Source organism: Microcaecilia unicolor, chromosome 12 (genome assembly GCF_901765095.1).
Source record: "Microcaecilia unicolor chromosome 12, aMicUni1.1, whole genome shotgun sequence".
In the NCBI taxonomy this organism is placed as follows: domain Eukaryota; kingdom Metazoa; phylum Chordata; class Amphibia; order Gymnophiona; family Siphonopidae; genus Microcaecilia; species Microcaecilia unicolor.
The window spans coordinates 72,060,128-72,088,026 of record NC_044042.1 but is presented as its reverse complement, the minus strand read 5'-3'; the positions used below and the strand labels follow the sequence as shown (position 1 = coordinate 72,088,026).

The following is a 27,899-nucleotide window of genomic DNA, read 5'->3' as shown; positions in this document are numbered from 1 at the left end:
ACTAAAAATAGCCACTCTTAAAATTCGAAGCAAACCAAAGTAACACAGAAAACGATTCACAGTTTATATAGTAAAATACATTGCTTAAGATTCTATAATACAATAAAAAAATATTTCATCAATACTATTAACAGAAACACCTAATTTTAATACAGTCCTTTGCTTACACACACACACACACGTTACTGTCTTATATGGGAATGCTTTTGGAATATACAGAGAGCCCTGATACTTAGTGCTTTACTGTAGTAATGAAAGTGAAGGTGAAAAGACAGCCATTAACAGACCGCAAAGCAATGGCCAAAAACTGGGCACTACTGGCATGAATACTATGAAAATAAGAGGAGGGCAGATGTGTTAGGAACAAAACAAAAGTTAACACTGTCACATAGTACAGTTTCACATTCAGCTATGATACTTTGTGCAAGAACTGAATACAGTGCATTCTACTATTACTATTAAATTTGATTACACCTTCACATTGAAAAAGAGATTGCGTTTCTGGATGTACAAGTTTGCCAAGAGAAGAGTTACTTTGCAGCTTCAGTATACACCAAACCAACAGATAGAAATGCACTGCTGAATTTTGACAGTATGCATCCGAGATGTTTAAAGTATGCTTTGCCTCTCTCTCAGTTTCTACGATATCATAGGATTTGCCACACTAAAACATTGCATCAACAGGAGGCTCAAAAGTTAGTTCACAAGTTTATAGAACGTGGTTATCCTAGAAAACGTATAAAACAGGCATACAAAAGAGCATTATTTAATCCAAGAGTTTCTACTGCAACCGGCTGAGTGCACGCCATCGACAGAAACAATAACTTGTGTAACCCGATATACTGGCTTGTCTTAAGATGCTAAAATTATCAAAAAAGAAACACTGGCACATATTACACACAGGTGCAAAAAAATCTTTTGTTCCAGTAAACATCGTATGGCTTATTCCAGGAACAAAAATTTAAGTGACCGGCTCTGCAAATGTGGCATTTGGGCTCCACATGCTGCCACTGTAGGTTTACACAAACCTTGTGAGCAAATGTTCTGTGTGTGGTGTTTCTATGGACTATTTGACGTTTACAAATTCTAAAACCGAAGCATATTATCACTTGTCTGTCCAAGCAAGTGATTATATGTTTTAATCTGACCCTGTAATTTATTTTATGTGGGGCAAAAGATAAGGATGTTGAAAATCCTACTAATAGAGCATCACCATTGTTAAAAAAGCAAAACAAACTGGAAGTTGCTCACTATTGTATACAGCACCAACATCAGTTTGACAACTTGTGCTGTGCAGTGACTGATCAGCCGATCACATCAGAACAGAAAGGCGATACCCGAAAGGGGTTATGCCAGCTAGATCAAAGTTGGATTTATTTCTCTGAATACAACAGAGCCAAATGGCTTAAACATTAGAGTAGAATGAATGACTTCTTTGGCTAGTTCTGTAGCTATGCTGCTGTGAAAAATATATTTGCCAGAGCAGGCTAGCACTTGATTGGTTCACTTTGAGGTCAGCATTTGAGTTAAAAGCATCCACCATCTTGAGCTTATTTTAAGAGAAGTCCAAGGTGGATTCTCCTGATGCAGCTTGAATCAAAGTGAAATAAGTGGCCCTTGTTGGGGATATTTACTTGTGGATTGCAACTTTGAATTGAACTGTGGATAACTTAAAGCGGAAGTCAGAACATCGGAGTGAGCGGAAACATGAGAATACCATATTAATAAGCCAAGTGTTTTTTTTCCCCTAGTAATACAAAGCATGCTTAAATGTTTTTATGGAACTGTACAAGTTTTATGAGCTTAATCTCTCTTTTGTTGTATTAAAAGGACTCCAAAAACGAGATTCAGAAATAAACCTGCAGTGGGAAGTACGCAACATATGTGGTTAACAGTGTTTTTGAAAAATATTGATAGTTTGCTCACCTTTTCTCCCATATTCGTTGTTTTTTATTTTTTGGGGGCTTCAAGATATTTTGTTTTTGAGACGAATAGGGACCAAGGATCCTAATGGGACCCATTAAAAGCCTTATGTATTCAGCACGGCATGGGGCTTTTGAGGTCCATATCTCTCCATTAACAGTATGCAGCTTTCTACTCCTTTTTGAAACGCGTGGTATTACACCATAAAAAAAGCCACATTAAGTTTTGAGAGCTTTAGAAATATTCTGCTTGCTCGGGAGAGGAACAGCTGAGTCAGCACGACCACTGGAAAAAGATGAATACTGCAGAATGCAGCATTAAGCACAAACTATCACAGTGTACCACAAAGAATGGGATATGATACCTTCATAGTTTTAGCTCCACATACCAAACCCCAAAACTCTTGCTCCTTATGCCGACAGATTAAGAATATCAGCTCAGAGACACAAATTATACAGAGAATACATTACAAACATTCAGATCTGTGCTTGTCAGTCGCACTGCCTCAACCCTGAAAAAAGGACAGCCTGGAGGAAAAGTCATTGCCTTGAACAAAGATCATGTTTAACAAAAGCAGTGCTCCCAGGCAAAATTCTTTAAAAATTGGTTTCCTTTTTTTTAAAAAGGAGGCTCTAAATAAAAACATAACAGCATCTAACTATTAAAATGAGTTTTGGTTAGTTCCTGATAGAAATAAAAATGCTCCAGCAAACCTTAATTGAAGGCTTTCAAAAAATAATAAAATAACAGTTAATAGTTACATATAAAACACTTTAGAAATCGGCCTTTGAGCAGACAATTAAGGCAGACCTCCAGCTAAAATATTTCCAATCAAAATTTTGTCCTTCAGCGAGTGTTCCACGTCCTTTTCTTCTATCTTCAGAGAAATCTGAAAAATAATTATTCCGTAATCTTATTTTCCAGCATTGGGAGCATGACAAATATACTACCTCTCCAGAGCTCTCTCCAACACAAAAGCATTTTATTTCTTAGAATTACCGACATCCATAATTTCCATTTGAAGCTGCTTCTGAACGCAGCCACTGCCAACGTCATTTTGCTATCGGCAGACTATAATTCTGAAGTTATGTAATCACTTATTTTTGTTTCAATAAATTTATTTTTTTTTCCAATACAGCTGTGCAAATAATCATCAAACATATAAACAGCGAGTGACCGTACTCACTCGCAAATGCGCAGTAGAGACTTCCCTCTCTGTCCCGCCCCCGTGTCAATACATGTGACGGGGGGCGGGACAGAGAGGGAAACTGTGCGAAGGGGAGGGAACCGCCGAGGTCGCCACCGCTCCCCCCCCGAGGTTGCCGCTACTGGTGCCCCCCTGGAGTCGCCGCTGCCGCCACCCCATCCGGCCAGTCTCTTCGCTATTCAACTTACATTTCCGCAGCAGGCAGATCAGCTGAGCTGCAGTTGGCCTTCCTTCCCTGCCTGTGTCCCGCCCTCGCCGACGTTACGTCACACGAGGGCGGGACACAGGCAGAGAAGGAAGGCCGACGGGAGCTCAGCTGATCTGCCTGCTGCGGAGATGTAAGTTGAATAGCGAAGAGACGGGCCGGGTGGAGGGGTGACGGCGACTCGGGGGGGGGGGGGGGCAGTGGCGACCCACTAGCCCGTTTTAACGGGCTCAACGGCTAATAGAATATATATAAACAAGCATAACACTATATAATAACCCATCTAACCTTCAAACTCTGTAACCCCCCTCCCCAACTGCCCTATATTAGCCAAGTAAAAAAACTCGCAAACAATGTGTCAATCCGTGGCTCCTTCGGGTGGACTCTTCTCTTGAAACTACCCTCCCTCCCATTTATCTTTTATCACCAAGCATGTACTTCAAGTGAGTCCATTCTTCAACAACTGGGTCAAAACATCGTTTGACCTAATCACTTGTTTTTAATTAAAAACATTCCCCTTCTGAACTCCCTTGGGGAGCAGCCAGGTTCACAAAATGACTACACAGGATGTGATCCGATTGGTTCACACATGCAGGGTGACATCATCTGTGAAAGACAATAAGGAATTATGGGAAAATGAGGTAGTGTGTGACTTTAGCTAAAACTACAAGCAGCTCTGAGTTACACAAATCAGGTTACTTCTGATAAGTCTCTATTGTTTCAAGTAAAACAATCCACAGAGGAGATTAAAAGACAGCCCACCAAAAAAAAAAAAAAAGGCAAAATCAGGTCAAATGCAGAGGGAAACCGAGACAATGACAGTAGATATCGCCAATACAGCCCATCCAGTCTCCCCACCCTCACTTCATTATTTGCTCTACAATCTCTTCCGCTCCCTTGGAGACTCTGTTTGTTTGCTTTCTTGAATTCAGATACCATCCTTGTCTCTACCAGAAGGCTGTTCTATGCATCTACCCCCTTTATCCTAATCCTAGAGCGTCCTTTCTGCTCTGTATTTATACCTCAGGACATATACAAATGTCTATTTCTTCCCTCTCCTTTCCTCCAAGGTATACATGTTCAAAGTCATCATCCTGAAGAATATGGGGACAGACCAGTAGTGCCCAATCCCGATCCTTGAGGCTCCCCAGCCAGTCTGGTCTTCAGGATATCCACAATGAACATTCGTGAGATAGATTTACATGCTGTGGAGTTAGTGTATGCATGTCTCTCTCATGAATATTCATTGTGGATAGCCTGAAAACCTGACTGGCTGGGGTGCCTTCAGGACCTGCTTTGGGAACCACTGGGGCAGACTGTTAGCCAACTCTATTCAGCATATATTGTTTTGAAGGTATGGTCCTCAAACCTGTATGCAATATTCTCCTTTCTGCTGGCTATTCCTCTCTCTTTGAACTCAACCATCTCCTCATATTTCGCCATCACCTTAAGATCACATGCGGCATGATCACCCCCAGATCTCACTTTTGTGTATATCAAAACTCCATTCCCTGTTACTGTACTGCCTTTGAGTTCTTGCTACCCAAATGTATGTCCCTGTATGTTGTAGCATTAAACCTTAGCTAACAAACTCTAGATCACTCCCCTAGCTTCATTAATGATCCCTCCTCGTTTTTTCTACACCTTCCAAGATGTCTGTCCTATTGCAGTGTTTGATATCTGCAAAAAGAAAAACCCTCCAAAAGCCCTTATGAAATACCTCCTATGAAAATGTTGAACTGGACTGAGAACCAATCCTCTGTTGCATGCCACTAGCAACTTCCCTTTCCTCAGCATAAACTCACTTTACCAGCTATCTTTTGTTGTTTATATTTATTATTTATTTGTTTGGATTTATTTACCGCCTTTTTAAAGGAATTCACTCAAGGCGGTGTACAGTAAGAATAAATCAATTACAGCAATAAAAATATTCAAATAACAATACAAAGTATGGCATAGTACACTATTTTAAAAAATACCTTTCAGTCACTCACCTCCCAATATTCAAAATTATTTAACTGGCCTGGAATAGCTCCTGGACGGTTAAATAGCGTTTAAAGTGCCTAACCGCAGATATTCAGCAGGGGATAACCGGCTATACCACGTGACCCAGCCCTTTATGTTTCAACGGTTTTTATTGAAAACAGTGTACACTTTTATCAACAACAGATATTCAGTATATACAACCAGTCATGAAACTCCATGCTATTCATACATCCAACAGTACGGGTCTACTGTTTTCTCGTATTTATTCCCTTTCTCCCACCCCCCCCCCCTTCCCCCCAACCCCCCCCCCCAAAAAAACTTTCCCCTTCGCTAACCCTCCCCATCCCCTCCCTCCCCCATGGAAAACTCATAATCATCTTGAAGAAGAGATTGACCTGCAATCAGTATCAATATAATATTTACAGCACATTAAGCACAAAGCTCTTACCCTTAGCTGATAAGGTATCTATATATTTTCCCCAGATCTTCAAGAACTGAGTTTTTCATTTTGGGGATCCTCTGGCTTCTCTTGCCTCCCACATCAGCAGCTGGTGCACCATATTCCGCCAGTGCCAAAATTCTGGTACTGCCTCTGAAGTCCAGTTTTGCAATATACATTTCTTTGCTAGCAGACACCCCTTACGAAAAAGTAATGTTTCCTCTGAGGTATTTCCTCTGAACGACCCATATATATCCAATAACATCTGTGAGGGGGTTCCTATTACTTCACAGGACAGCAAATTTGACAGATAAGTGGCTACTCTGGACCAGAAGCCCTGTATGGTCACACAACTCCAAAATGCATGGTAGAATGTGTTTTCTGCATTTTTACACCGTATGCATATTGAATTTTGTGTTCCCCCAAATTTTGCTAATTGTACTTGTGTGAAGTAAGCCCTATGAAGTACTCGAAAAGCACATTCCCGATAATAGGCTCCACTAACTAAGTTTGCAATACCTTTCACTTGTCTGTTTATATCCCAGTTGGAGAGGCCTATTCACAAATCTTTCTCCCACCGCTCTTTAACTGTTGTCAGATCTTTAGTCATCCCCACTGACCCTAATGCCTTGTACACATCAGAGACAGATGGTTCGGTATCCGAAATTTCCTCAAAGAATTCTTTCAACCTAGACCCCGATTTCTGTTTCAGTTTCTCCCCATCTAAAGAATTTATAAAGTGCTTCAATTGGCAATAAGCAAAAGTGTCCCCCCATTGCAGCGACTCATTACCCAATATTTGCTCTTTCGGTTTTATCTGTCCCTCACCTCCAATTACATCATCCAAACAAGTTATTCCTCTTTCTTCCCATCTTTTAAAAACTGGATTCTCCAAGCCTGACAAACTTAGGATTCCCCCTAATAGTCATTAATTCCGTGATTCCAGTACCCACTTTCAAACAGTTCCCCAAGAACTGCCACGCGTCACGTAGCGGCATCAACAACAGACTTTGGGTTAGATAACTAGGGATCAACGATCGTTCCACCTGCAACAATGTCACCAAGCGATAGGGAGCATAAAATGCCTCTTCCATTTCTAGGGGGGTATATTTATTCGATTCAAAAAGCCAGTCTCTAATATGTAGCAGTAAACATGCCATATTATATAGTTTCACATTAGGCAAGCCTAGCCCCCCCCCCCCCCCGTGACCAGCCCCCCCACAACAGCTGGAATTTAAGTTTCGCCTTTTTATTCGCCCAGCAGAATCTCATTACCAGTCGGTAGAAATTTGCCAGATCTTTATTCAATAGCTGAAGGGGGAGGGTTTGCATAACGTATAACCAGCGAGGGAGAATGACCATACGTATGAGCCCCAACCGACCTATCAAGGAAAGTGGCAATGCTTCCCATTTTTCCAGCTGCTGTTTGGTTTGCACCAGTAGTTGTTGTATATTAAGTTTATAAAGATCCCTAGTCTTCATGGATAACAAAATACCTAAATAACGGAACTGTCCACCTGCCCACCGCAATGGGAAGGTCCCAGGCCAATTTCTATTAATCGATTCATCATTAGCCAATGCCTCTGATTTCTCTAGATTTAATTTGAGACCAGAGAAATCCCCGAATTCTTGAAATACCTCTAATAAAGTTGGCAACGATGTCTCTGGCCTCGTGATCACAACCAATAAATCATCAGCGAAGGCTGCCAATTTGAACTTCACCGTACCCAAAGTTACACCATGGATGTCTGCATTGGAATATACCTCTCTTATCAATGGATCCAAATACAGTGCGAACAATAACGGCGACAAGGGGCAACCTTGACGAGTGCCCCTCTCTATCCCCACTTTTTCTGAGCAGTTACCATTCACCATCACTCTCGCTTTTGGTGAAGAATACAGTGATTTAACCGCTCCCAAAAACCATCCGTCGAAACCATATTTTTCCAACACTGTAAACAGAAAATCTCATCTTACACGGTCGAAAGCTTTTTCTGCGTCAAAGCTTACTGTGAGTGCTGATCTATTTGCCCTACCAATCTGTTCCAAAGAGAGTAAAATTCGTCTAAGATTCTTAGATACCGCTCGGCCTTTAACAAAGCCCACCTGGGCTTCGTGCACAATTCTTGGTAACACCCGACTCATTCTGTTTGCCAGTATCTTTGCGAAAATTTTAACTTCGCAGTTCAAAAGTGATATGGGTCTATAAGACTCAGGCAAGGTGACATCTCTTTTAGGCTTCGGAATTAATATTATATGTGCTATATTCAGTTGGTCTGGTAGTGACCCTTTCTCTACCCATTCATTATAGGCTTCAACCATCGGTGGTAAAATGGCCTCTCCCATCAATTTATAAAACTCTATCTTTAAACCATCCGGCCCAGGTGTTTTCCCTGATTGACTGCTTCCAATTGCCCATCCCACCTCATCAATAGATATAGGGGCATTAAGCTGTTCTCTCTCCCTATCAGTCAGTCTCGGAGAATCCAGATTGTCCAAATATAAAGTACTCTCCAGGCCCGAATCATCCCTCTCCGCATATAATTGCTGATAAAAGTTTTGAAAAATATCTTGAACCTCAGAGTCTGAGTGGCACAGTTTACCTGTCTGATCTTTCAAGGCTGCTACTATGCGGTTGGCCTGTTTCCGAGCTATCAGTCGCGCCATCATCTTCCCGCCTTTGCCCCCAAATTTATATAATTGGAATTTATAGTAGGTTTGTGATTTCACCTCACGTTCATGAATTAATGTGTTTAGAGTCACCTGTGCCCCTAGAAGCTCCTTCCTAGTATGAACGTTTGGGTTTTCTCAGAGTCTTCTCCGTAAGCTACGTATATGGGCCTCTAATCTCAAAATCTCTTTATCCCTAGCTTTTTTGTAGTGACTGACATAACTGATCATTTCTCCTCTCATAACAGCCTTGGCTGCTTCCCAGTAAGAGGAGGCAGTGACCCAGCCCTTTAAGCGTGAATATTAAGCGCCAAACCGGCTATGTTGAACGGTCAAAATAGGCCGCTTAAATAGCAGGCCTATCTTTGACCACTAACAAGTTAACCGATTAGCCCTGAATATTGGCATAGCCAGTTAACTTTTTAGTGGCCAAAACAAACACGAATATTCAATGCCGGTCGCTGGAAATGGCCCGGCTTAACACCGCCAGCAAACGTGCTGCCCGCCACCAGTTGAATACCGGGCCCTCAGTTTCTAATTCAGTCAGTCACTGAGTGTTCAGTTTATTTATGTCCTTTATGCTGAGGTGGTGGTAGTAGCAAAATAAAAATCAACAGATACCTACCTGGTCTCTTCACATCATACAAAAATTCTCAGTACAAAATTTGAGTAATGCTTACCCATCTGATTACAATTAATCTTAAATGAACAAACAACTTCCTCACTCTACTCTATTTTGATCTACTGGGATACAATCCCCCAAAATAACCAGAACATGATAACATACCTTAGTAAGTCTGGCTTCTTTGGCCTTTTTCAATGCCAAAATGCCCCTGGCTTCCAAGAGATTAGAGAGTGATAAACACTCTGACTGGTCAACCGCTGCCATCTGCTGCTTTCGGCAGACTTTGCTGTACGCTTCATGCAACTGTGACAAAATAAAAATATAGAAACAGAAAATGAAGACAGATAAAGACCATATGGCCTATCCAGTCTGCCCACCCATCCCGTCTTCTATCCCTGCCTCTCCCTTAGGAGATCCTATATGCTTGTCCCATGATTTACTGAATTCAGATACAACCTTTGTTCTCTATCACCTCCCCTTGGAGGTCATTTCACAGTTCTACCGCCCTGAGATATTACAGCTCAGGTTGGCATACATTAGATTTTGGGCTTATATCCCGCTAATATCTTTTCAGTTCTAAGCGGTTTACAAGGTTTTTGTAGAGATCAGAACATTTCTCTGAGAATTACAACGGTTGCTTTGGAGATAAGCAGAACTACAATACATACCCTAGGTATGACAGCATACAAGAAGACAGCTTCATCTCTCAGAGCTTGGACTTCTCTAATCTAAGCTCGTTTTGCTACTAGATCATCGTTTAAAAACCAGTCAACATACCTCCAACTCTGGCTATGTTTCACCCAAAACACTGCACCCAGGGGTGTGCTGGTAAATTTTTAACAACTGGCTCTTTCTCCGGACGTAGCCAGCTCTGCAGTTGGAAGGGTCAGGGGTGGCCGGGGTGGGGTGGGGGAGCAACACTTGCCTCTCTCTCCTCCCTCCCTTCGCTAGGCATACCTTTGCTGGCAGCCAATAAATGGACTGCCACCACTCCCGTCTTGCTCTGAGCAGCATGCTTGAACTTCTCTCACATGCTTAAGAAATCCCAGCCTGCTGCCCAGAACTGGAAACAAGGAGCGGAGAGCAGCAGTAGTCTATTTTCTTGAAAGTAAAAGAGAATTCTTCAGCAGGGGGCCCAAGCCCACATTTTGGGAGCCAGTTGTTAAAGTAGCCATGGAGGGCCCTACTTTAACAACCGGCTCCCAAAATTCTTAAAAACTTAACAACCGGCTCTTGCGAGCCTGTGAGAGCCTGCTCCAGCACACCACTGACTGCACCCCTTCCATCACTCAAGTATACTCCCTAATTTTATCTTGTGCTAATTACAAACAATTTCAAAAAAGTGCGAGGTGAGGTTGTGTTGCACATTTGGCCTCTGAAATTTTTACATTGTTTCAGTGCACCAAGAAAACACTGATGTTACCTTTCCCAGGGACACTTCCTTTATTTTTGATTGCCTGGTCAAAAGCAAGAGCGTGCAGACGAGAAGTTTCTGCTGCAAGGGAAAGGACTGTTCTGCACCCCGACTGTCCACTGTCATTCTATCACCATAGATGCTTGAGATCACTTGGGAAATGTGGGGAAGGCCAACCTTCTTGGGAACCAGATGTGCCGAGGAAGTTTTACTGGGAGATTTACCTAACGAGTGCAAAAAACACAAATAATTGAATGTGCTCTACGTAAGACACCTATGCCAAACTACAGGAAGCAGCACTAGGGAGCATTCAATTCTGAAACAGACTAGGCCAGTGGTTCCCAAACCTGGTCCTGGAGGCACCCCAGCCAGTCAGGTTTTCAGGATATCCACAATGAATATTCATGAAAGATTTGCATGCAGTGGAGGCAGTGCATGCAAATCTCTCTTATGAATATTCATTGTGGATATCCTGAAAACCTGACTGGCTGGGGTGCCTCCAGGATCAAGTTTGGGAACCACTGGACTAGCCTAACAAAACTGACGCTTCATTTGCTGTGTATTTACTGCACTGACTTTCAGTCATTAGCAAAACAAAAAAAAATACAGAGTCAGTTAATATTTGAAGCTGCACAATTTTCGCATCCTCTTTGAGGATGTTAAGTTGTTGGCGGAACATATCCCAAAAAGTACTTGTCCTCAGAGGTTCACAGGATCATTACACAACTACTATATGGTTTTATATATATATATATTTTTTTATTAGCCTTATATAAATAACAAGCACAAATTAAAAACGTGAATACTTTCAGATGGTTTGAGAACCACGTGCTCAGATCTAGCTGCTTATATAAAGGCTCACAAACTTATGCAAAAAAAAAATGCAGCTGGTAAAGAAGGAAACCCTAAAATTAGTCAGGTTTTGCAGCCAGCTTTCCCTTTATACAGACCTGTGCTTTTGGAAAGAAGACAAAATGAGAGAAGTCAGTTCAAAACTTACATTCAGACAGTGGTCTGAGGACTGTCTGGCTTCTGACATCCGATTCTACAATCTCTACTGCTCTCCTAAAAAAGAAAATGTATTCCTTATGCAAAAATAGCATCAGAAATGGGAGAAAAGACTCCATAGTAATTAATTAGTATTCTCAAACAGCTGTATAGTGTCCTGCATCCTTCCAAATGACTTCAGTAAGACATGCCATCATGTCACGTCTATATTCAATCCCATTTTGCAAACAAGCAATCTCACCAAAACCAATAAACTTTATTTCTTTGCTCTCCCCATTCCCCCTTCTCCAAGACTCATTGGAGAGTCATCCAGTGAAGGACCTTGTTTTCCTGGAGGGTGCACAGTTTCTGGAGCCCCAACCATCTCCTCCTCAGCTCTGCAAGTAAACTAGAACAGCATCTACTTGTAAATCAGGCTAGCTTTCAAAGTTATTTTCAAGGCCAACATTCTTCCAACTTTTACCACTTGATTATTTTGTGCAAAGTCTGTGCATAAACACAGCAGTAAAGGCCAACCGAATTTCGGTGTCGATGCCAAAACTGGCCGGTGCATTTTCAGCTGAAACAAACTCTGGGCTGTGTCCCTCCCTCCTCAAACAAGAGCCTTATTGCCCCTCTTCCTCCTCCCTTCCCTCCTCTCCTAACAGGAGGAGCTCCTCTCCTGGATCCACTACCTTAAATTCTACTGGTCTAGTCAGGGTTGGAGTGATCCCTAGTGGCTCTTACCCATGCCGTCTCTGCCGTTAAATGTCTGCCGCAACCTTCAGTAGCAGTCTCGCAAAATTGTTACTAAGGGTAGCGGCAGCCATTTTGCAATTGAAGCAAGCCCAGTCTGTGGATTGCCACTGCTATATGTTTGAGTGGCTGAAAATGGACGATAATCAATAAGCAATAAGGTTAAGTAGGACTGCTTGACCAAAACCCAAGTCCTGAGAAGTAGAACCACCCAAACAATGCCTGGTAAAATTATGCACTGAAAGACCAGATAGCCACCCTGCAAATATCGGCTTAGGTGGTAGATCGGAGGTATGCCCTCAAGCCTGCTGTGGCCCTGGAGCGATGCATGTCAATGAGAGCAGAAGTGGTTGGTTAGCCTTCTGATAGCAGAAGGCAATACACAGTCGGAAATCCAAGCAGATATAGTGTGCTTGGTGGCTGGTAGGCCCCAATTATTGGGGTTGAAGGTAACAAAGTTGAGATGACCAGAAGAGTCTCATCGATGGGAGCGTGATTTTGTTCACTGTCATCTGGGCACCCACTCTCTCAAAAACAGTACGCAACTTTCAGCACTGTGCTGTACCACAGTGGGGCCCAAATGGCAGCACATATCTAAATATAGCATTGTGTTCCCCCACTCCGAGGATGTGTGGCTACATTGCTCCGGGCCTCTGCCTGGCACCAAAGGCTACCTGATTTGGCCCTGCCTCACAGCTTTTAATTTACCTCTGCTAGTCAGCCTGGCTCGCCGGATATCCATTTGTCAGTACTGTCAAAGGGCTGGGCCATGATGTACCAGAGTTCAGAGGCCTCTCCATTGGTCACAGTGCTGGCGAGGGGTGGGGACATGGCTTGCCTGAACTCAGCAATGCTGGCCAATGATAGAGGCAGCTCATGTCATGGCCTCGCCCTTCAGCAGCACTCACCAATGGAGGGCTCCGACTTCGGACACATCATAGCTCTGCCCCTCAGGGAGGCTTCAGTTATTTTATAGCAAACTCATCCAGACAGTGATGACTTCAGAGCCTTCACCATTGGTCAGCTGACAAGCTCGGGCAAGTCACGTCCATGCTTCTTTCCTCTAGACCCTCCAGACCAGTCAAGATGCTTGGGTTATGTATGCCTACCAGCAGAGGGAGACTGAGAACACTTAACTTTAAACACAGTACAAATAACCTGTGCAGAACCCCAACCAGCCAGTATACCGATAAAGCAGAGGAGAAAAAAAAAAACTCCAAACAAAGAAAACCACCTCCCCAAACAGGGGGCAAGCTTCTGCAGATGGAGCACAACATGCGCCCCAATCTGCCTTTAGCAAGCACCAGGAAAAATTCCCAGAACCAACTAGCACAGAAATGTACAGAGATAAACCCTGCAGCAGTTAAAGCAACTCCGGTTCAAACAAAAACACAATATTTCATGAAATACAGGGCGGGTTCTTGACCGGTCTGAAGGGTCTACAGGAAAGAAAATTAGCAGGTAAGGCCTAATTTCACCTTCCTCAGCAACCCTCCAGACTGGTCAAGACACTTGGGTAGTACCAAAGCAGTAAACATCTAAGGGCGGAACCGCCGAATCCCAGAGGTCAAAACTGCTGCACCAAACCCAGCATCCTCTTTCGCCTACACATCCACCCTATAATGCTTCACGAAGGAGTGCAAAGAGGACCAAACCGCTGCTCTGCAAATGTCCACAGGCGGAATAAAACTGCTTTCTGCCCAGGAGGCTGCTACTCCTCTAGTGGAATGAGCTTTGAGCACTGAGGGCACAGCACGACCCTTAAGCAAGTAAGCAGAAGCAATCGTCTCTTTTAGCCACCTCGCTATAGTCACCTTAGAAACGGCCGCACCTTTCTTAGGCCCTCCATACAGCACAACCAACCTGTCCAAGGAACGAAAATCCTGCGTTCTTTTCAGATAAAATCTCAAGACTCGCCGAATACCCAGCTTTGCGAGACGCTGTTAAGAAGCATCCCCCACCCTGTCTCCCAGAACCGGCAATGAAATAACCTGATTCACATGAAAAGAAGACACCACTTTAGGCAAAAAGGAAGGCACCAGATGCACGATACAGCCTGCAACTCAGAAATCCTTCAGGCGGAGGAAATAGCTACCAAAATGACTGTCTTCAGGGTGAGATCCTTGTTGGTGCAGGATTCCAAGGGTTCAAAGGGGGCACCAACCAGGGCCTCAAGAACGAGATTCAAATCCCACTGAGGGACCAAAGGACGTTGCAGGGGCCGAAGCAATTTTACTCCCCGCAAAAAACGCACAACGTCCAAAGAAGAAGCCAAGGACATACCCTGCACCTTCCCCCGGAAACAGGCCAAGGCTGCAATCTGCACCTTCAAAGAGGACGAGGCCAGACCCCTGTCCAAACCATCCTGCAAAAACTCCAAAATCTCCAAAAGAGACACGCGAAGAGGTAAACAAGACCGATCTTGACACCAACTCTCAAAAATGCGCCAGACGCACACATAAGCCAATGAGGTGGAGTATTTCCACGACTGGAGCATAGTGTCTATAACTCTGGAGGAAAAATCCTTCTTCCTCAGCTGATTCCTCTCAAGAGCCAAGCTGAAAGAGAGAATGGAGAGGGGTCTGGCATAACTATCAGACTCTGACACAAGAGGGCAATCTCCCCCATAGGAAATGGCTCGTGCTCCATCAGACGCACCAGATCTCCAAACCATGGACGCCGTGGCCAATTTGGAGCTACTAGAATCACTGGACCCAAATGACGCTAGATACGCTGAAGAACCCGTCCTACCAGTGGCCAAGATGGAAACATGTACAGCACCTAAGGCGGCCAAGGAAGAACCAACGCATCGGTCCCTTCTGACCGAGGGTCCCGCTGGCGACTGAAATAGCGAGGCACCTGAGCATTGTCAGCCAATGCCATGAGATCAATCACCAGCAGCTCCCATGTCAACACTATGTGATCGAAAACCAAGCGATGAAGGGACCACTCTCCAGGACCTAGAGTGTGCCTGCTCAGAAAATCTGCATTCATGTGACCTGCCGAGAGATCCAGGAGATGGGATTCTGCCCAGCACATTAACAATGCCGCCTCCTTTGCAACCGCCCAGCTTCTTGTTCCCCCCTGCCGGTTGACATAAGCTACTTCTGGTGCATTGTTGGACAGAACCCTTACCGCCCTTCCGACCAGAAGTGACTGGAAAGACTCCAAGGCCAACCGAATCGCCCTCGTCTCTAACCGATTGATGAACCAATGGGCTTCCTCCATCTACCAACGGCCCTGAGCTACCTGGCCGAGGCCCTGAGCCCCCCACCCCATCAGACTGGCATCTGTGGAGAGAGCTATCCACTCTGGAGGCTCCAGAGGCATGCCCTTCTCCAGATTCGGAGTGTGCAGCCACCACTGCAGACTGTGGCGGGGGGCTCCAGTCAGAGACAACCAAACATCCAAGTCCTGCGACTGCGGAGACCAACGAGACAGAACAGTCATCTGCAAATGCTGCACGTGTGCCCTGGCCCACTTCTATCACTGCCACCATCAGACCCAGTACCCGAAGGTAAGAACAGGCTGCTAGAGCCGGAACGGACAAAAACTGCTGAATCTGAAGCTGGAGACTGGAAATCCGAGCTGGAGGCAGAAAGACACAGCCGACTAACATGTTGAAGCGAACTTGCAGGTATTTCAGGGTCTGCGACGGGCACAAGTGACTCTTGACCGGGTTCACCCAGTTGCCGCTTCACTCTTCGACTGAGACTTCACCCGAATCAACCGATCGTCCAGATAAGGGTGGACCAAGATACCCTGTTTCCGCAGAGTAGCCGCCACCACCACCATGACCTTGGAAAATGTCTGTGGTGCCGTTGCAAGCCCGAACGGCAGAGCACAGAACTGAAAGTGTTTCCCTAACACAGCAAAGCGAAGGAAACGCTGGTGAGCCACACAGACGGGAATGTGCAAATACGCTTCTGTCAAATCCAAGGATGTCAGAAACTCCCCTTTCCGAACCACGACAATGACCAAGTGCAAAATTTCCATTCAGAAAGAGGGAACTTTTAGGGCCCCGTTGACCCTCTTGAGGTCCAGAATGGGATGAAAGGAGCTCTCCTTCTTGGGCACCACAAAATAGATCAAAATAGATGGAATAGCACCCCATTCCCTGGTCCCGATGAGGCACAGGCACTACCGCCCACAGACAGATGAAATACAGAAGAGTATCTCGAATCAACCCCACCTTCAGTCGGGAGCGGCAAGGAGACTCGAGAGACAAATCTGCCAGAGGGTGATCGAACTTGAGTGCATATCCCTCACACATCATCCGTGCGCCTATCCACACCAGAGGCTGGACCCTTGTACCCTCATTGCGAGGTGCAAGCGGATCCGGAATCCCCTGGAGTCACGCCCCCCCACAGCGCCCTCCTCGAAAGGACTGGGTCTGCTGAAAAAAAAAAACCAGCCCTTGGGGGCTCCACTCGACCTGCACACCTATAACACCGTGAGTCCCTAAAACGACCCCGCGGAGTCCCCTGGCTCGTGGACTTAGGACGCATCTCTGGAAGCCACAGAACCTTAGTGCCCCCAAGACCACAAACCAACTTATTCAGTTCCTCACCAAAAAGCATGGAACCCTTAAAAGGCAGAGAACATAATTTAGATTTGGAGGCTGCATTCGCAGCCCAACCCCTTAACCACAGAGCCCGACGAGCCGCAACTCCAAGGGCCATGTTCTTAGCGGATGCCCTGAGTAAATCATACAGCGCGTCAGCTAAAAAGGAAAAGCCCATCTCCAACTTTGCCAATCCCTGCGCCAAAACAGACCTATCTACAGCAGGCTCATCCAGGAGCTTCTCAGGCCAGCAGAAACAAGCACATGCTACCAAGCTCCCACACACAGATGCTTGTAAAGCAAGAGCCGACATATCAAAACTACATTTAAGACTCAAGCTTCCTATCTTGAGGGTCACGTAGCGCCGCACCCCCATCCACAGCCTTAGTCTCAGTAACCACCGTGTCCACAGTGGGGGGATTCAAGAAATCCCGATCTTTTTGAGGAAGGGGATAAAGCCTAGCCATAGCTCTAGACACCTTACAAGGTGCATCCGGAAAGGACCACTCCTGCAACCCAATGTCCCTGATATCTTTATTCATAGGAAAAGACCGCGAGGTATGCATAATCCCTTTAACCAGTGGGTCAGCCTCCGTAACCTCCCCAGAGGGGGGTGCTCACAGTAGTAAACTTAAGGGTGGAGGACACCTGACCAATTAATTCCAAAAGCTCGTCCCTGTGAAAAATGCGGACTACGAAGGGGTCCTCCTCTGGCACGGAACCCTCCTTCTCCTGGGACCCTTCTGGAGGATCTTCCTTTCTGAGATCACTAAATTCCTCAGAACCCTGAAGAGAAAAAAAACCTCCAGATCCTCAGACAAATCCACCCAAGGCTGCTTAGTGACCACCGGGCCCATCCCTCCACTGACGGGGATAGCCCAGGTCGGTCCTGACTTCCAAGCTTGGTACAGGGACCAGACAACTAAGGAGGGAACCCCATCCCCCCGAGCTATCAGAACTGAAAGACGTTCCCAGGGAACTATCCTCATGAACATGCTGGGACAGCTCAGCCACGCGGGAAGAATCCAAAATGGTTGCAGTTCCCGCCAAAAACAGAACTGTCGCTGAGGAACCCACCTGTGGCCCCATTTCGCCTACATTCGGGCTCACTGCGGGAGGTTCAGAGGTCAACTCCAGAGGCGGCGGCGGCGGCAAAGGAGATTTCGGCTATCCGCCCGGCACTTCAATACCACGGCGCACACAGGATTCGCAACGGAGCAACTTAGACATAACCGCCAACAGAAGAAGGGAGGGAACTCCCGATCCTGCACACAAAACCAACCAAACTGCTCCTCAGGCCAAACCTGTGCTCTCCCAGACAGAGGTAAGAAAAAGATGGCGGCAAAGAAACCGAAGGGTTTTTTGTTGTTGTTGCTTTATTTGAACCCTGTTGCTGTCAAACTGACCTGGCACTCCAAAACCGGCAGCCGAGGCACAAAGGCTGTCCATCCAAGGGAGAGCACCAGAGAAGGAGGGACCCAGCCACCCGGGTGTAGCACTCCAAGAAGAAACAGGGGCCCCACCGGACCCACATCCCAGAAGCACCTAGAGTTCTCAGTACAGGGCTACCTTGCCACACCGAAAATTCAGGACACTAAGGACCCTCAAGGGCCTACCAGACTGGTCAGGCTGCACGTCTACCCTCTGCTGAGACTGAGAAAATACTGAATGGTTGAGGTTCTGCACAGGTTATTTGTACCGTGTTTAAAGTTAAGTGATCTCAGTCTCCCTCTGCTGGTAGGCGTGCATAACCCAAGCATCCTGACCAGTCTGGAGGCTTGCTGAGGAATCTGTAGTTCTCAGTCTCCACCCACCTGCTGGTAGGAATACATAACCCATCCATCTAGGCCAGTCTGGAGGGATGCTAAGGAAGTTATCCTTTACTATATGACTGACTATTTTCTACATGTAGCCAAGGTGATGGATTCTGTTAGCATGTAGGTTTTTGTGTAGAAATCTGAAGCAGTCCAGCTTGTTCTCTTTTCCCAACTAGAGGTGTATAAGTAGGGTTTCAATTTGTACTCTTAGACTTGGTGCTATGTTATGGTAAGTGTCTGAATGTCCACTTGCAAAATTGTGTGTGTCAGTTCAGTGTCTATCAGTGGAGAGAGTTTGTGCTGCTGTCTCAGAAAGGACACCAGAATCTGAATAGAATCTTTTTGTATGTTGAGTTGCAAAAGGAAAACACCCTGCTTCTGCTCTGCGCTCACTGTTGGAGGGAGCGGGAGGGGGGAGTTTATTCATTGGTTTCGGAATGTTACATGTGAATGAATAATTATACTCTATAAAATGTACATTAAAAAAATGTATGTTAAAACCACAATAAATTATGGTATTTTTAGTGGATGGCTGAAACTGGCGGGACTGGAATATAATCAAAAGTGGCCAATCAAATCTGTGTTTATATTTCCACTTCAAGAACTGACTAATGTTTTCGCTGCTTGCTCCCTTCCTATTATCTGTGACTGGACCTCCTGGGGCAGTAAAAGCCCCGATACCTGCATGGTTCATGCTGCAAAATCAAAAGGCGACTCAGGATGCCAAAGCCCCCCTGAGCAAGTTCTGCAAAGCAGTCTGGGTCTAGCGGGATGCTCAGGCAGAGGAATGACCCCCATTACCATTGATTTAGGCTAAATCTTAATCATCACTTAAGATTGCTTTTGTAGACAGCATAGAGGAATTAAACATATTGTGATGAGTTATTGCCATCTTGCATAGTGACCAAAGGATGCTGTATAAAACTGCTGCTACATCCAGGACAGCCCTGGCTCTTCTGTATAGGAAAGTCCAAACACATGTATTCTAAGTGGACCTTAGGGTACAGCAAGGGTTACCATGTAGCACTCCAGTAGCACTAAAACTCCAAGATGAGAGCATGCAAGAAGAAAGGAAAGGCATCTAACCAGTATGAATAGACCTGCTTCAGGGCAAGTATGCTAGAGCCCCTGTTAATACAGATGTAATTAACTAATCTCTAATCACAGCAGGTAGTGCTTGCTGCATTCAATTTGCAGGAAAATGGACCCAGACGTCTATCAGCTGCTAACACAATTAAAATGTAGGGTGCTCCCAACTGGAAGAGAGTTTGCCCTCTTTTCTGAGGAGAAGCAGGCACCCCCCCCCCCCCCCCCCCCCACAGTACCTTTACAGGCAAGAAAGAAAACAGACAGCAAACACAAGACTCCAGTGACAAGATACCTGCAGACATCTAGAGCTTTCCGAGCATCTCCCGACATGGCTGAAACCTTCCTGGCACAGAACTGAATAGCAGCATTTTCCAATACCTGATCACCAGCCACCTTCCAATCAACAAAGCATAAAAAGAAAAATTAGGAAAGAGGGATTCAATGATAACTACAGAGAACAGGAATCTCCATTATCTATGGTAGTAAAGACAACACAGAGGTGGCTGGAACCTTATAAACGTTTACTGGGATAGAATTTTTCAGAGAATAGAGTCCATCTGTATGCAAATGAGATGAATGCTAGTCCTTGAAAACTTCTGCCTCAGGAAAGAGGAACCTCCACATTAAACATGCAGTTTTTAAATTTCAAGCTCAGACCACACTAAAGTAATAACAACATGGATATTGGCAGTCTGCCTAAAACGGACAAGAAGTTGTACTAGTTCAAATCTGGAAGCTGATCTTATAACTCTGAGACCAAGTTCCTGAATTAAAGGTAGAAGAATTTAGGTTGAGATTTCTAATAAGAAACACAGCTAGTATATTTTACACAAACAAAACTCCTAGAAGTTTTAAGCAGGGCTTTTTTTGAGGGGGTACTGAGTACTGGCACCTTTTCCATTGTCTGCTAAAATTGACCCATGGAACCCAAGTTTTAATGAAAGAGCTCAGGCTCTACACACCAATTCTGTCTTGTCATAGATTCTATGACTGGTTGCAGGTGGCCTGGCTATTATGGGGTGGGTCCCTCCATGATTACCCCACTCCTGAAGGGTGGCCTAGCATTTGAGTACCGGTACCTTTTTTGCTAGAAAAACAACACTGGTTTTAAGGCTCATCTACTTTGAAGAGACTATGAACCAGTTTGGCACCTCAAATTTCAAAAAGGACAGACACCAGTTCCTTACATTCTGCAAGTTTTTTTTTTTTTTAAACCATTTCCTCCCCTTGGCCCAACCCACATATTAAGCTATACATTTCTAACTGGAAAAAAATAGAGAGTGGAGCTCTGGGGATGGAAGGAAATCTCACCTGCTTCAGTCTCCCTTGTAAAATTGTAGCAATTTCATCTTTTGTATAAGGGGAGAAGTTTAACAGCTGTGGTTTACACTTCGGCCGAGCATGCAGCCTGGGCAGAATTCTGTCTGTGAGATCTAGGGCATTGGCAATGCCTACAATGTACAAGAAAATAATATTTAAGCACCTCAACTAGAGATCCCAAAATTAAAACCACTTCATGTAGCACACCACAAGTCTTCCCATGTTACAGTGTCAGCCACACATTCAAGGTAGAAATACTACAATTTGTGGTGGCACACAAAGTTGTGAATAGCAGGAATTAGAGAAAATACAGAGCAGGTATTGCTTAGAGCGGAACAGAGAGTCTGGAACCTAAGTCTCCAGACAAATACAGCTTTTAAATAAAAGTGTCAAATTATAAAACTTTGAGGGGCATTTTCGATATGACGTTCAAATCCTATTTTGGACGTTTTGCACATAATGTCCAAAATCAGAATAGGAAAGAAGGCCATTTTCAAAAAAAGAAACATCTTTTATCTTTTTTTTTTTTTCAAAAATATTTTTTTGAACAAGGTTTTGCAATTTGGACATTTTGTTTTTTGGTCCATTAAAAAAAAACAAACAAAAAAAAATCAAATAGGTGCAAAATGAAGAGATTCATGCCATTGGGATGTAGGAGGAGCCAGCATTTTTAGTAGACTGGTCCCCCCAGACAGCCCAGGAGAGCAATGGGGTACCTTAGAGGGCACTTCTGTGCACTTCATAAAAATGCTCCCAAGTACACATCTCACCTTTGCTCCTTTACCTTGTCCTGAGCCCTCCAAAACCCACTGTACTCCACTACAATAGCCCTTATGGGTGAAGGGGGCACCTATATGTGGGTAAAGTAGGATTTTGGTGACCTTGTGGTGGAAACTGTGATCCCCTCTCAAGTGTGACAGATAGAGAGAGAAAGGGACCTGGGTCCCTCACTGTGTACTGTATCAACCACTACACTTATCCAGGGACCTTGCATGCTGTTGTATAGCCCTGACCAATAGCTGAAGCTGTCATAGAGGCTGGTAAGTCACATTTTTATTCACACTTTTGGAGGGTGAGGGGGGTGACCCCTGATTCTCTCCAGTGGGTCATCCTCTTGTGCCTTATTGGTTCTGAAAACAGGTCTAGACCAAAATGTCTTGGTTTTAGTCCTGGACGGTTTGTTCCATTATGGCTGTAAAACATCCAAGTGTTAGGCACGCCCTAACCCAGCCTTTGATGTGCCCCTGACACACCCCCTTGTGATTTGAACACACTTGTGACAGAAAAACGGCTAAAAACGGGTTTTAAAAATACTGATTTGGATGTTTTTGTGCGAAAAACATCCAAATGCTGCCTTATGCCGCTTTTTAGACGTTTTTCTTTTTTGAAAATGAGCCCCTTTCTGTCAATGTGAAGTACAAGCAAAAGAGTGCAAAGGACATGTATATATGTTGTTATACTACATGAAGCATGCATACCGATAAGTACGAGCCTGGAGTTCGTTAAGCTTGGCCACTCAAACACTGTGTAAAGAACATCATGCCCTTTGTTGTCTAGCTGATCCATCTCATCCAGCACCAGTAAGCTGCAAAACAAAGGACTCCTTATCACCGTGCATGATTTTATGAGAAGACTCAGACGTAAAATTTCAAACATTAACCTTTTGGGTTCAAAAACAATGGAATAGCAACGTGGAAGGGTAGATTATTAATCTAAGTGAATAACCATGGAAGTTAGCCAGAGTTCCCAATGTCGTCCTCCGTTCTTCTCGGGGATCACGCTGGGTGATCCAGTACCTCTTGCCAGCAGGGTTGCCCAAGGATCACGTTAGCATGAACAGCTGCAGTCTCCATCTGCCATTCAACTCTCAGCAGCTATTAAAATATCCCAGGACAGAAAAGCAGTCTGTGGATAAGAGCTACCTTCTCCATTAAAACAAGCAGTTACTCACACCATAGGCCCTTCTGCTGTCATCTGCTTCTCCAACTTCCTCGCTATATCCTTTGCCCCCACAGTCTTTCCAGCCTCTGCCATCCCTTCAGCTACACAAGGGAATATGCCTTGGGAACTCCTCAGAGACATGCAGTTAATAAAGATGGTTCTGCACTCTTTAAGCTCATCCTGCAATGTGAAAAAGACATTGAAGAAGTTGAGTGAATATCAAGTGCACACAGCCCTTTAGAATGGGCTGTTCCAATATCTCCGTGGAATATTGCTATCATTTTCATTGTGAAAGCTGGAATGGCATGGGGCAATGAAAATGATAAAGGGATGAAACGACTTCCCTATGAGGATAAGCTAAAGCAGCTAGGGCTCTTCAGCTTAGAGAAAAGACAGCGGAGGAGAGATATGATAGAGATCTATAAAATAATGAGTGAAGTGGAACAGTTAGAAGTGAATCAATTGTTTACTCTTTACAAAATTACTAGGACTAGGGGGCTCGCAATGAAGCTACAAAGTAGTAAATTTAAAACAAATCAGAGAAAATATTTCTTCACTCCATGTGTAATTAAACTCTGGAATTTGTTGCCAGAGAATGTAGTAAAAGCAGTTAGCTTAGCAGGGTTTAAAAAAGGTTTGGATGGCTTCCTAAAGGAAAAATCCATAGACCATTATTAAAATGGACTTGTGGAAAATTCACTACTTATTTCTAGAATAAGCAGCAAAAAATGTATTGTACTGTTTTGGGATCTTGTCCCAAAACAGTGGGATTGGCCACTGCTGGAAACAGGATGCTGGGCTTGATGGACCCTCAGTCTGACCCAGTATGGCAGTACTTATCTACTTATGTAAGGAATTTAAATTACCCATCCGAGTTCAGCTGAAAAGAAACAGCCCAGAACTTTTTGCCTTTTAAAGAAGGGATAAAACAAATAGTCCCAGTAAAACCTAGAAAGTTTCAAACTGCTGCACAAAATATTAAAAAAACAAAACAACTTATCAGCATTGGTTATGGAGGGCTTCCAGTGCACCAGTTTCATACTGCTACTACTCCAAGCTGCTTCTTATTGGCAGGAGGTACGTGGCAAACAGGCTACAAAACTTGAGCTGTTTGGCACTCTTCCAAAATTACTTACTTTAAACTAACGTGGTACTCTATCTAGCTAAATGCTGTACCTTTAAGTCTTCCAGAATTTTACTGAGGCATAATGTTTTCCCAGTTCCTGGGGCTCCAGATATGTACAGACTGCCAGGCTTTCCCCCACAGGCATGTTGTCTCAAAAATTTTCTGATAGCATCTGTCTCCTTTTCCCGGACAAACAGTTGGTCTGGCACAGCTGTGTTTAAAGCCTGCTTCACCTCCTGATAACAAGCACCTGCAATGGGAGAAACAAATTAAACCAGGCAGGGTAGGATGGAAAAACTCCACTGGGTACTGTTCACAAATAAAATGCCTTGCTCAGCTTCAGTTAGCATGAAGCTTCATTAATTGCTTGTCACATTTGAAAAAGCACAACTTACCTTCTGGTTTAAAAAGCTTAGTACACACAGATTTGCCCCCTTTCCGAAAAGGCCATTCACAGCTACTTGGCGTCTCCTGCTCCTTCCGCAGAACGAAGGGAACCTTCTCTTCCAGCTCCTTTCGTATGGGGGTTGTGAGTTCCTGGTCCACTAGATTTTCATCGAATATGAGTCGCCGACCCCTGGGGGAGCCAGGACAAAATGGCATATTGTTTTCTTTTTTGTGCTTTGGCGGGGAGCAGTGCAAAGATTGGGGAATATTGCACATGTTGTCATCCTCTGAAAAACATAACAGCCAACATGAACAACAGTTTTAAACACACCCCCTCCATGGAAAACACAGCAAACTTCCATTTTAAACACCACTTATGAACACAATCAGTTCACTGGAGTTAGTATTTTGTTAACCCCTACCCTTACATACTGGCTATATATGTCCACAAAACCTGCAAAGAAGCTCCGATGACAACCTGAGTTAGATGTATACACAACATAGTAACATAGTAGATGACGGCAGAAAAAGACCTGCACGGTCCATCCAGTCTGCCCAAGACAAACTCATATGTGTATACCTTACCTTGAATTTGTACCTGTCCTTTTCAGGGCACAGACCATATAAGTCTGCCCAGCAGTATTTCCCGCCTCCCAACCACCAGTCCCGCCTCCCATCACCGGCTCTGGGACAGACCGTACAAGTCTGTCCTCCCCTATCCTCGCCTCCCAATCACCACCCCCTCTTCCCCCCACGTGCTCCGCCACCCAGACAACCAGAACCACAACATTCTACAAATGCAGCACTTCAGAAACCACCAGCAGGTTCCACTGGGGTAAATGACTGGGCAGCACTTGGATTATATGACAGCTTCCAAAGAAGAGAGGAAAACAACAGTGTTAAGCTCCCAACTCCCCTCAATGTACTGCAACATAATTGGGATATTGCCAAAAAAGCTTCAGATTTCTATTTTAAAATACTAAATGAGCACTAGTGGCGGAATTTATCAAGCAGTGTTTGAGTCCTTAATGCACATTAAAGGAATTAACAAGCGCTAAATGCTAAGAAACTTAGAGGGTCCTTTATTAAGGCACGCTCACGTTTTTGGCACGCACTAAAATTGTAGGTGCGCTAAACGTTAGAGATGCCAATGCATTCCTATGGGCGTCTCTAACGTTTAGCGCACGTTAAAAACGTGAGCACGCCTTAGTAAAAGATGCCCCCATTTTCTATACCTATGGGCTTCTTAGCATTTAGTACACGTTAATTCCCTTAACACACATTAAAGCTCTGCTTGATAAATTCCCCCCTGAATGCGTTATCTTTTCAACTACAGTGCCTTCAAAGTCTATATTCATGTCAAAAGCCAGCAAACATGAATATCTCTATAGAATATACAACTGATGAGCCAAACAAGGAGCAAGTCTATTAATCGTAAACCCTGTTGTTTCTTTGACGAAAAGTTTTACTCTCACTTGAAAAGCCTGACAAAAAAAAATGAACTTGGATAACTGAAAGGGGAGGGGGGCGGAAACCAAAACACAGAACTGATGAATATAAGCAAAGATGACAAAAAGCAGTTGGTTGGGGGTTGCTTTTTTTTTTTTTTTTTAATGCAAAAAAATCCTGATCTCTCTCTACCTGGGAAAAAAAGCTTCACCTAATCCCAATCCTGCCCCCCCCCCCCCCCCCCAATCCCAATCTGTATCTCTCTCCACCTGAATTGGCTCACCTAATCGCTTGCGGGGACTGAGAGGCAGCTGATTAACACGTTGTGGTGAAAGTGTCTCTCTCAGTTTAATATTTAAGGTCACTTCTTTCCAACGCTGAGCTCTGCAAAGAGTTTTGGCAGATTTTCTCTTGGGAAATTCAATGGAGCTCTGGGACTGGGACCTGGTACTTGGCATGACTGCTTGAGACAGCTGCAGAGAGAATGACAGATTAGTCTTCCACACATATCGTAACACAGTAAATGACGGCAGATAAAGACCTGTACAGTCCATCCAGTCTGCCCAACAAGATAAACTCATTTTACATGGATGTGATACTTTATATGTATACCCGAGTTTGATTTGTGCTTGCCTTTCTCAGGGCACAGACCGTAGAAGTCTGCCCAGTACTGTTCTTGTACTAAGTTCTGAAGCTAACATCGAAGCCCCTTAAAATTTACACTCCAGCCCATCCCTATCTATTCAGTCATGATCAGGGCTGTAGAAGTCTGCCCGGCTCCCGTTTTGTTTCCAATTACTGGTGTCGCCACCCAATCTCCGCTAAGATTCCATGGAACCATTCCTTCTAAACTGGGTTCCTTTGTGTTCATCCCACGCATGTTTGAATTCCATTACCGTTTTCATCTCCACCATCTCCCACGGGAGGGCATTCCACATACCCACCACCCTCTCCATGAAAAAATACTTCCTGACATTAGTAGTCTGCCCCCCTTCAACCTCAATTCATGTCCTCTAGTTCTACCACCTTCCCCTCTGCCACCTGTCGGTCAACCAGTTTCTTCTCCAGTTCACCACTTTCGGTCCTAAGTTCAACCCTTTCAGCTTATTCACGAGTCTTTTGTGGGGGACCGTATCAAAGGCTTTGCTGAAGTCCAAGTTGATTACATCTAGCGCACCTTCTTTGGTCACCCATTCAAAAAAGTCAATAAGATTTGTTTGGCAGGATTTTCCTTTGGTATATAGATAGAATTTTCCTTTTGCTATATAGATCCCAGTAAAAGGACTTAAATACAAGCTGATGCATGCCACTACCTTCTCTTACATGAGCACACAGTTTTGGATTGCATTACCTACAGACTTAAAAGCAATCAACGAAACAACTATCTTTCAAAAATCTCTTAAGACATTTTTCTTCAACAAGGCCTACAATTAGAACCTATAGCCTCACTGTGCCACCTCACCAACCCACTCAATTATGAACGCCCACCTTCTAGAACTACCCTAATCACTCACTCCCTTCCTTCTTCTTTCTTCCCTTACTTAATCGTTACACATTACTAATTATACCTGATATCCTGTAATGACAATGTTAAACTATGTAAGCCACATTGAGCCTGCAAATAGGTGGGAAAATGTGGGATACAAATGCAATAAAATAAATAAAATAAAAACAAAGCGTTGGGTCCAACGTATAGTTCCTAGTTTTTAAAGTTTAAAACTTTACAGTGAGAATTTGTCATTTAATATTTTTAATGTAATAATTCAATGACACGCATGCAAGGACAGCAACCCCGCGATCCGGGATTTCTTCCTGTATCTCCCCATTTCCTCCCCGTCCACAAACCGGTATCTTTCTCTCATTCTCAATTCCCCTCCAGTATACCCCCGATCCTACCTTCAAACTTGTTTTTGCGATCACTACTAGCGCAGCAGTAGCTACAATTCATACAAATTTGCCCGCGACTGGTACACGAACTTTCCCGCGTCCCGCCC

The 27,899-nt window shown here is 44.3% G+C and overlaps 1 protein-coding gene across 1 annotated transcript; it reads right to left on the bottom strand.

The window, feature by feature from the left end:
- CDC6 (cell division cycle 6) lies at positions 1-27,883 on the bottom strand. Its single transcript, XM_030221833.1, has 12 exons — positions 27,802-27,883; positions 26,189-26,378; positions 24,465-24,743; positions 24,120-24,319; positions 22,954-23,123; positions 22,481-22,587; positions 20,994-21,133; positions 19,975-20,075; positions 11,470-11,534; positions 10,479-10,693; positions 9,218-9,358; positions 1-2,812 (listed from the first exon to the last, which is right to left on the bottom strand). The coding sequence occupies exons 2-12, from the start codon at positions 26,361-26,363 to the stop codon at positions 2,723-2,725; spliced, it is 1,683 nt and encodes a 560-aa protein (XP_030077693.1). The 5' UTR covers positions 26,364-26,378; positions 27,802-27,883; the 3' UTR covers positions 1-2,722.
- Positions 27,884-27,899: the final 16 nt, after the last annotated feature.

Excerpts from the sequence above, each read along its gene's own strand:
- CDC6 (XM_030221833.1), bottom strand. The coding sequence starts at position 26,363 with ATGCCAAGTACCAGGTCCCAGTCCCAGAGCTCCATTGAATTTCCCAAG. Across the intron at positions 21,134-22,480 it reads CTCCAGGCTCGTACTTATCG|GCATTGCCAATGCCCTAGAT; the intron begins GTATGCATGCTT and ends TGTACATTGTAG. Across the intron at positions 11,535-19,974 it reads AAAGCTCTAGATGTCTGCAG|GAGAGCAGTAGAGATTGTAG; the intron begins GTATCTTGTCAC and ends TTTCTTTTTTAG.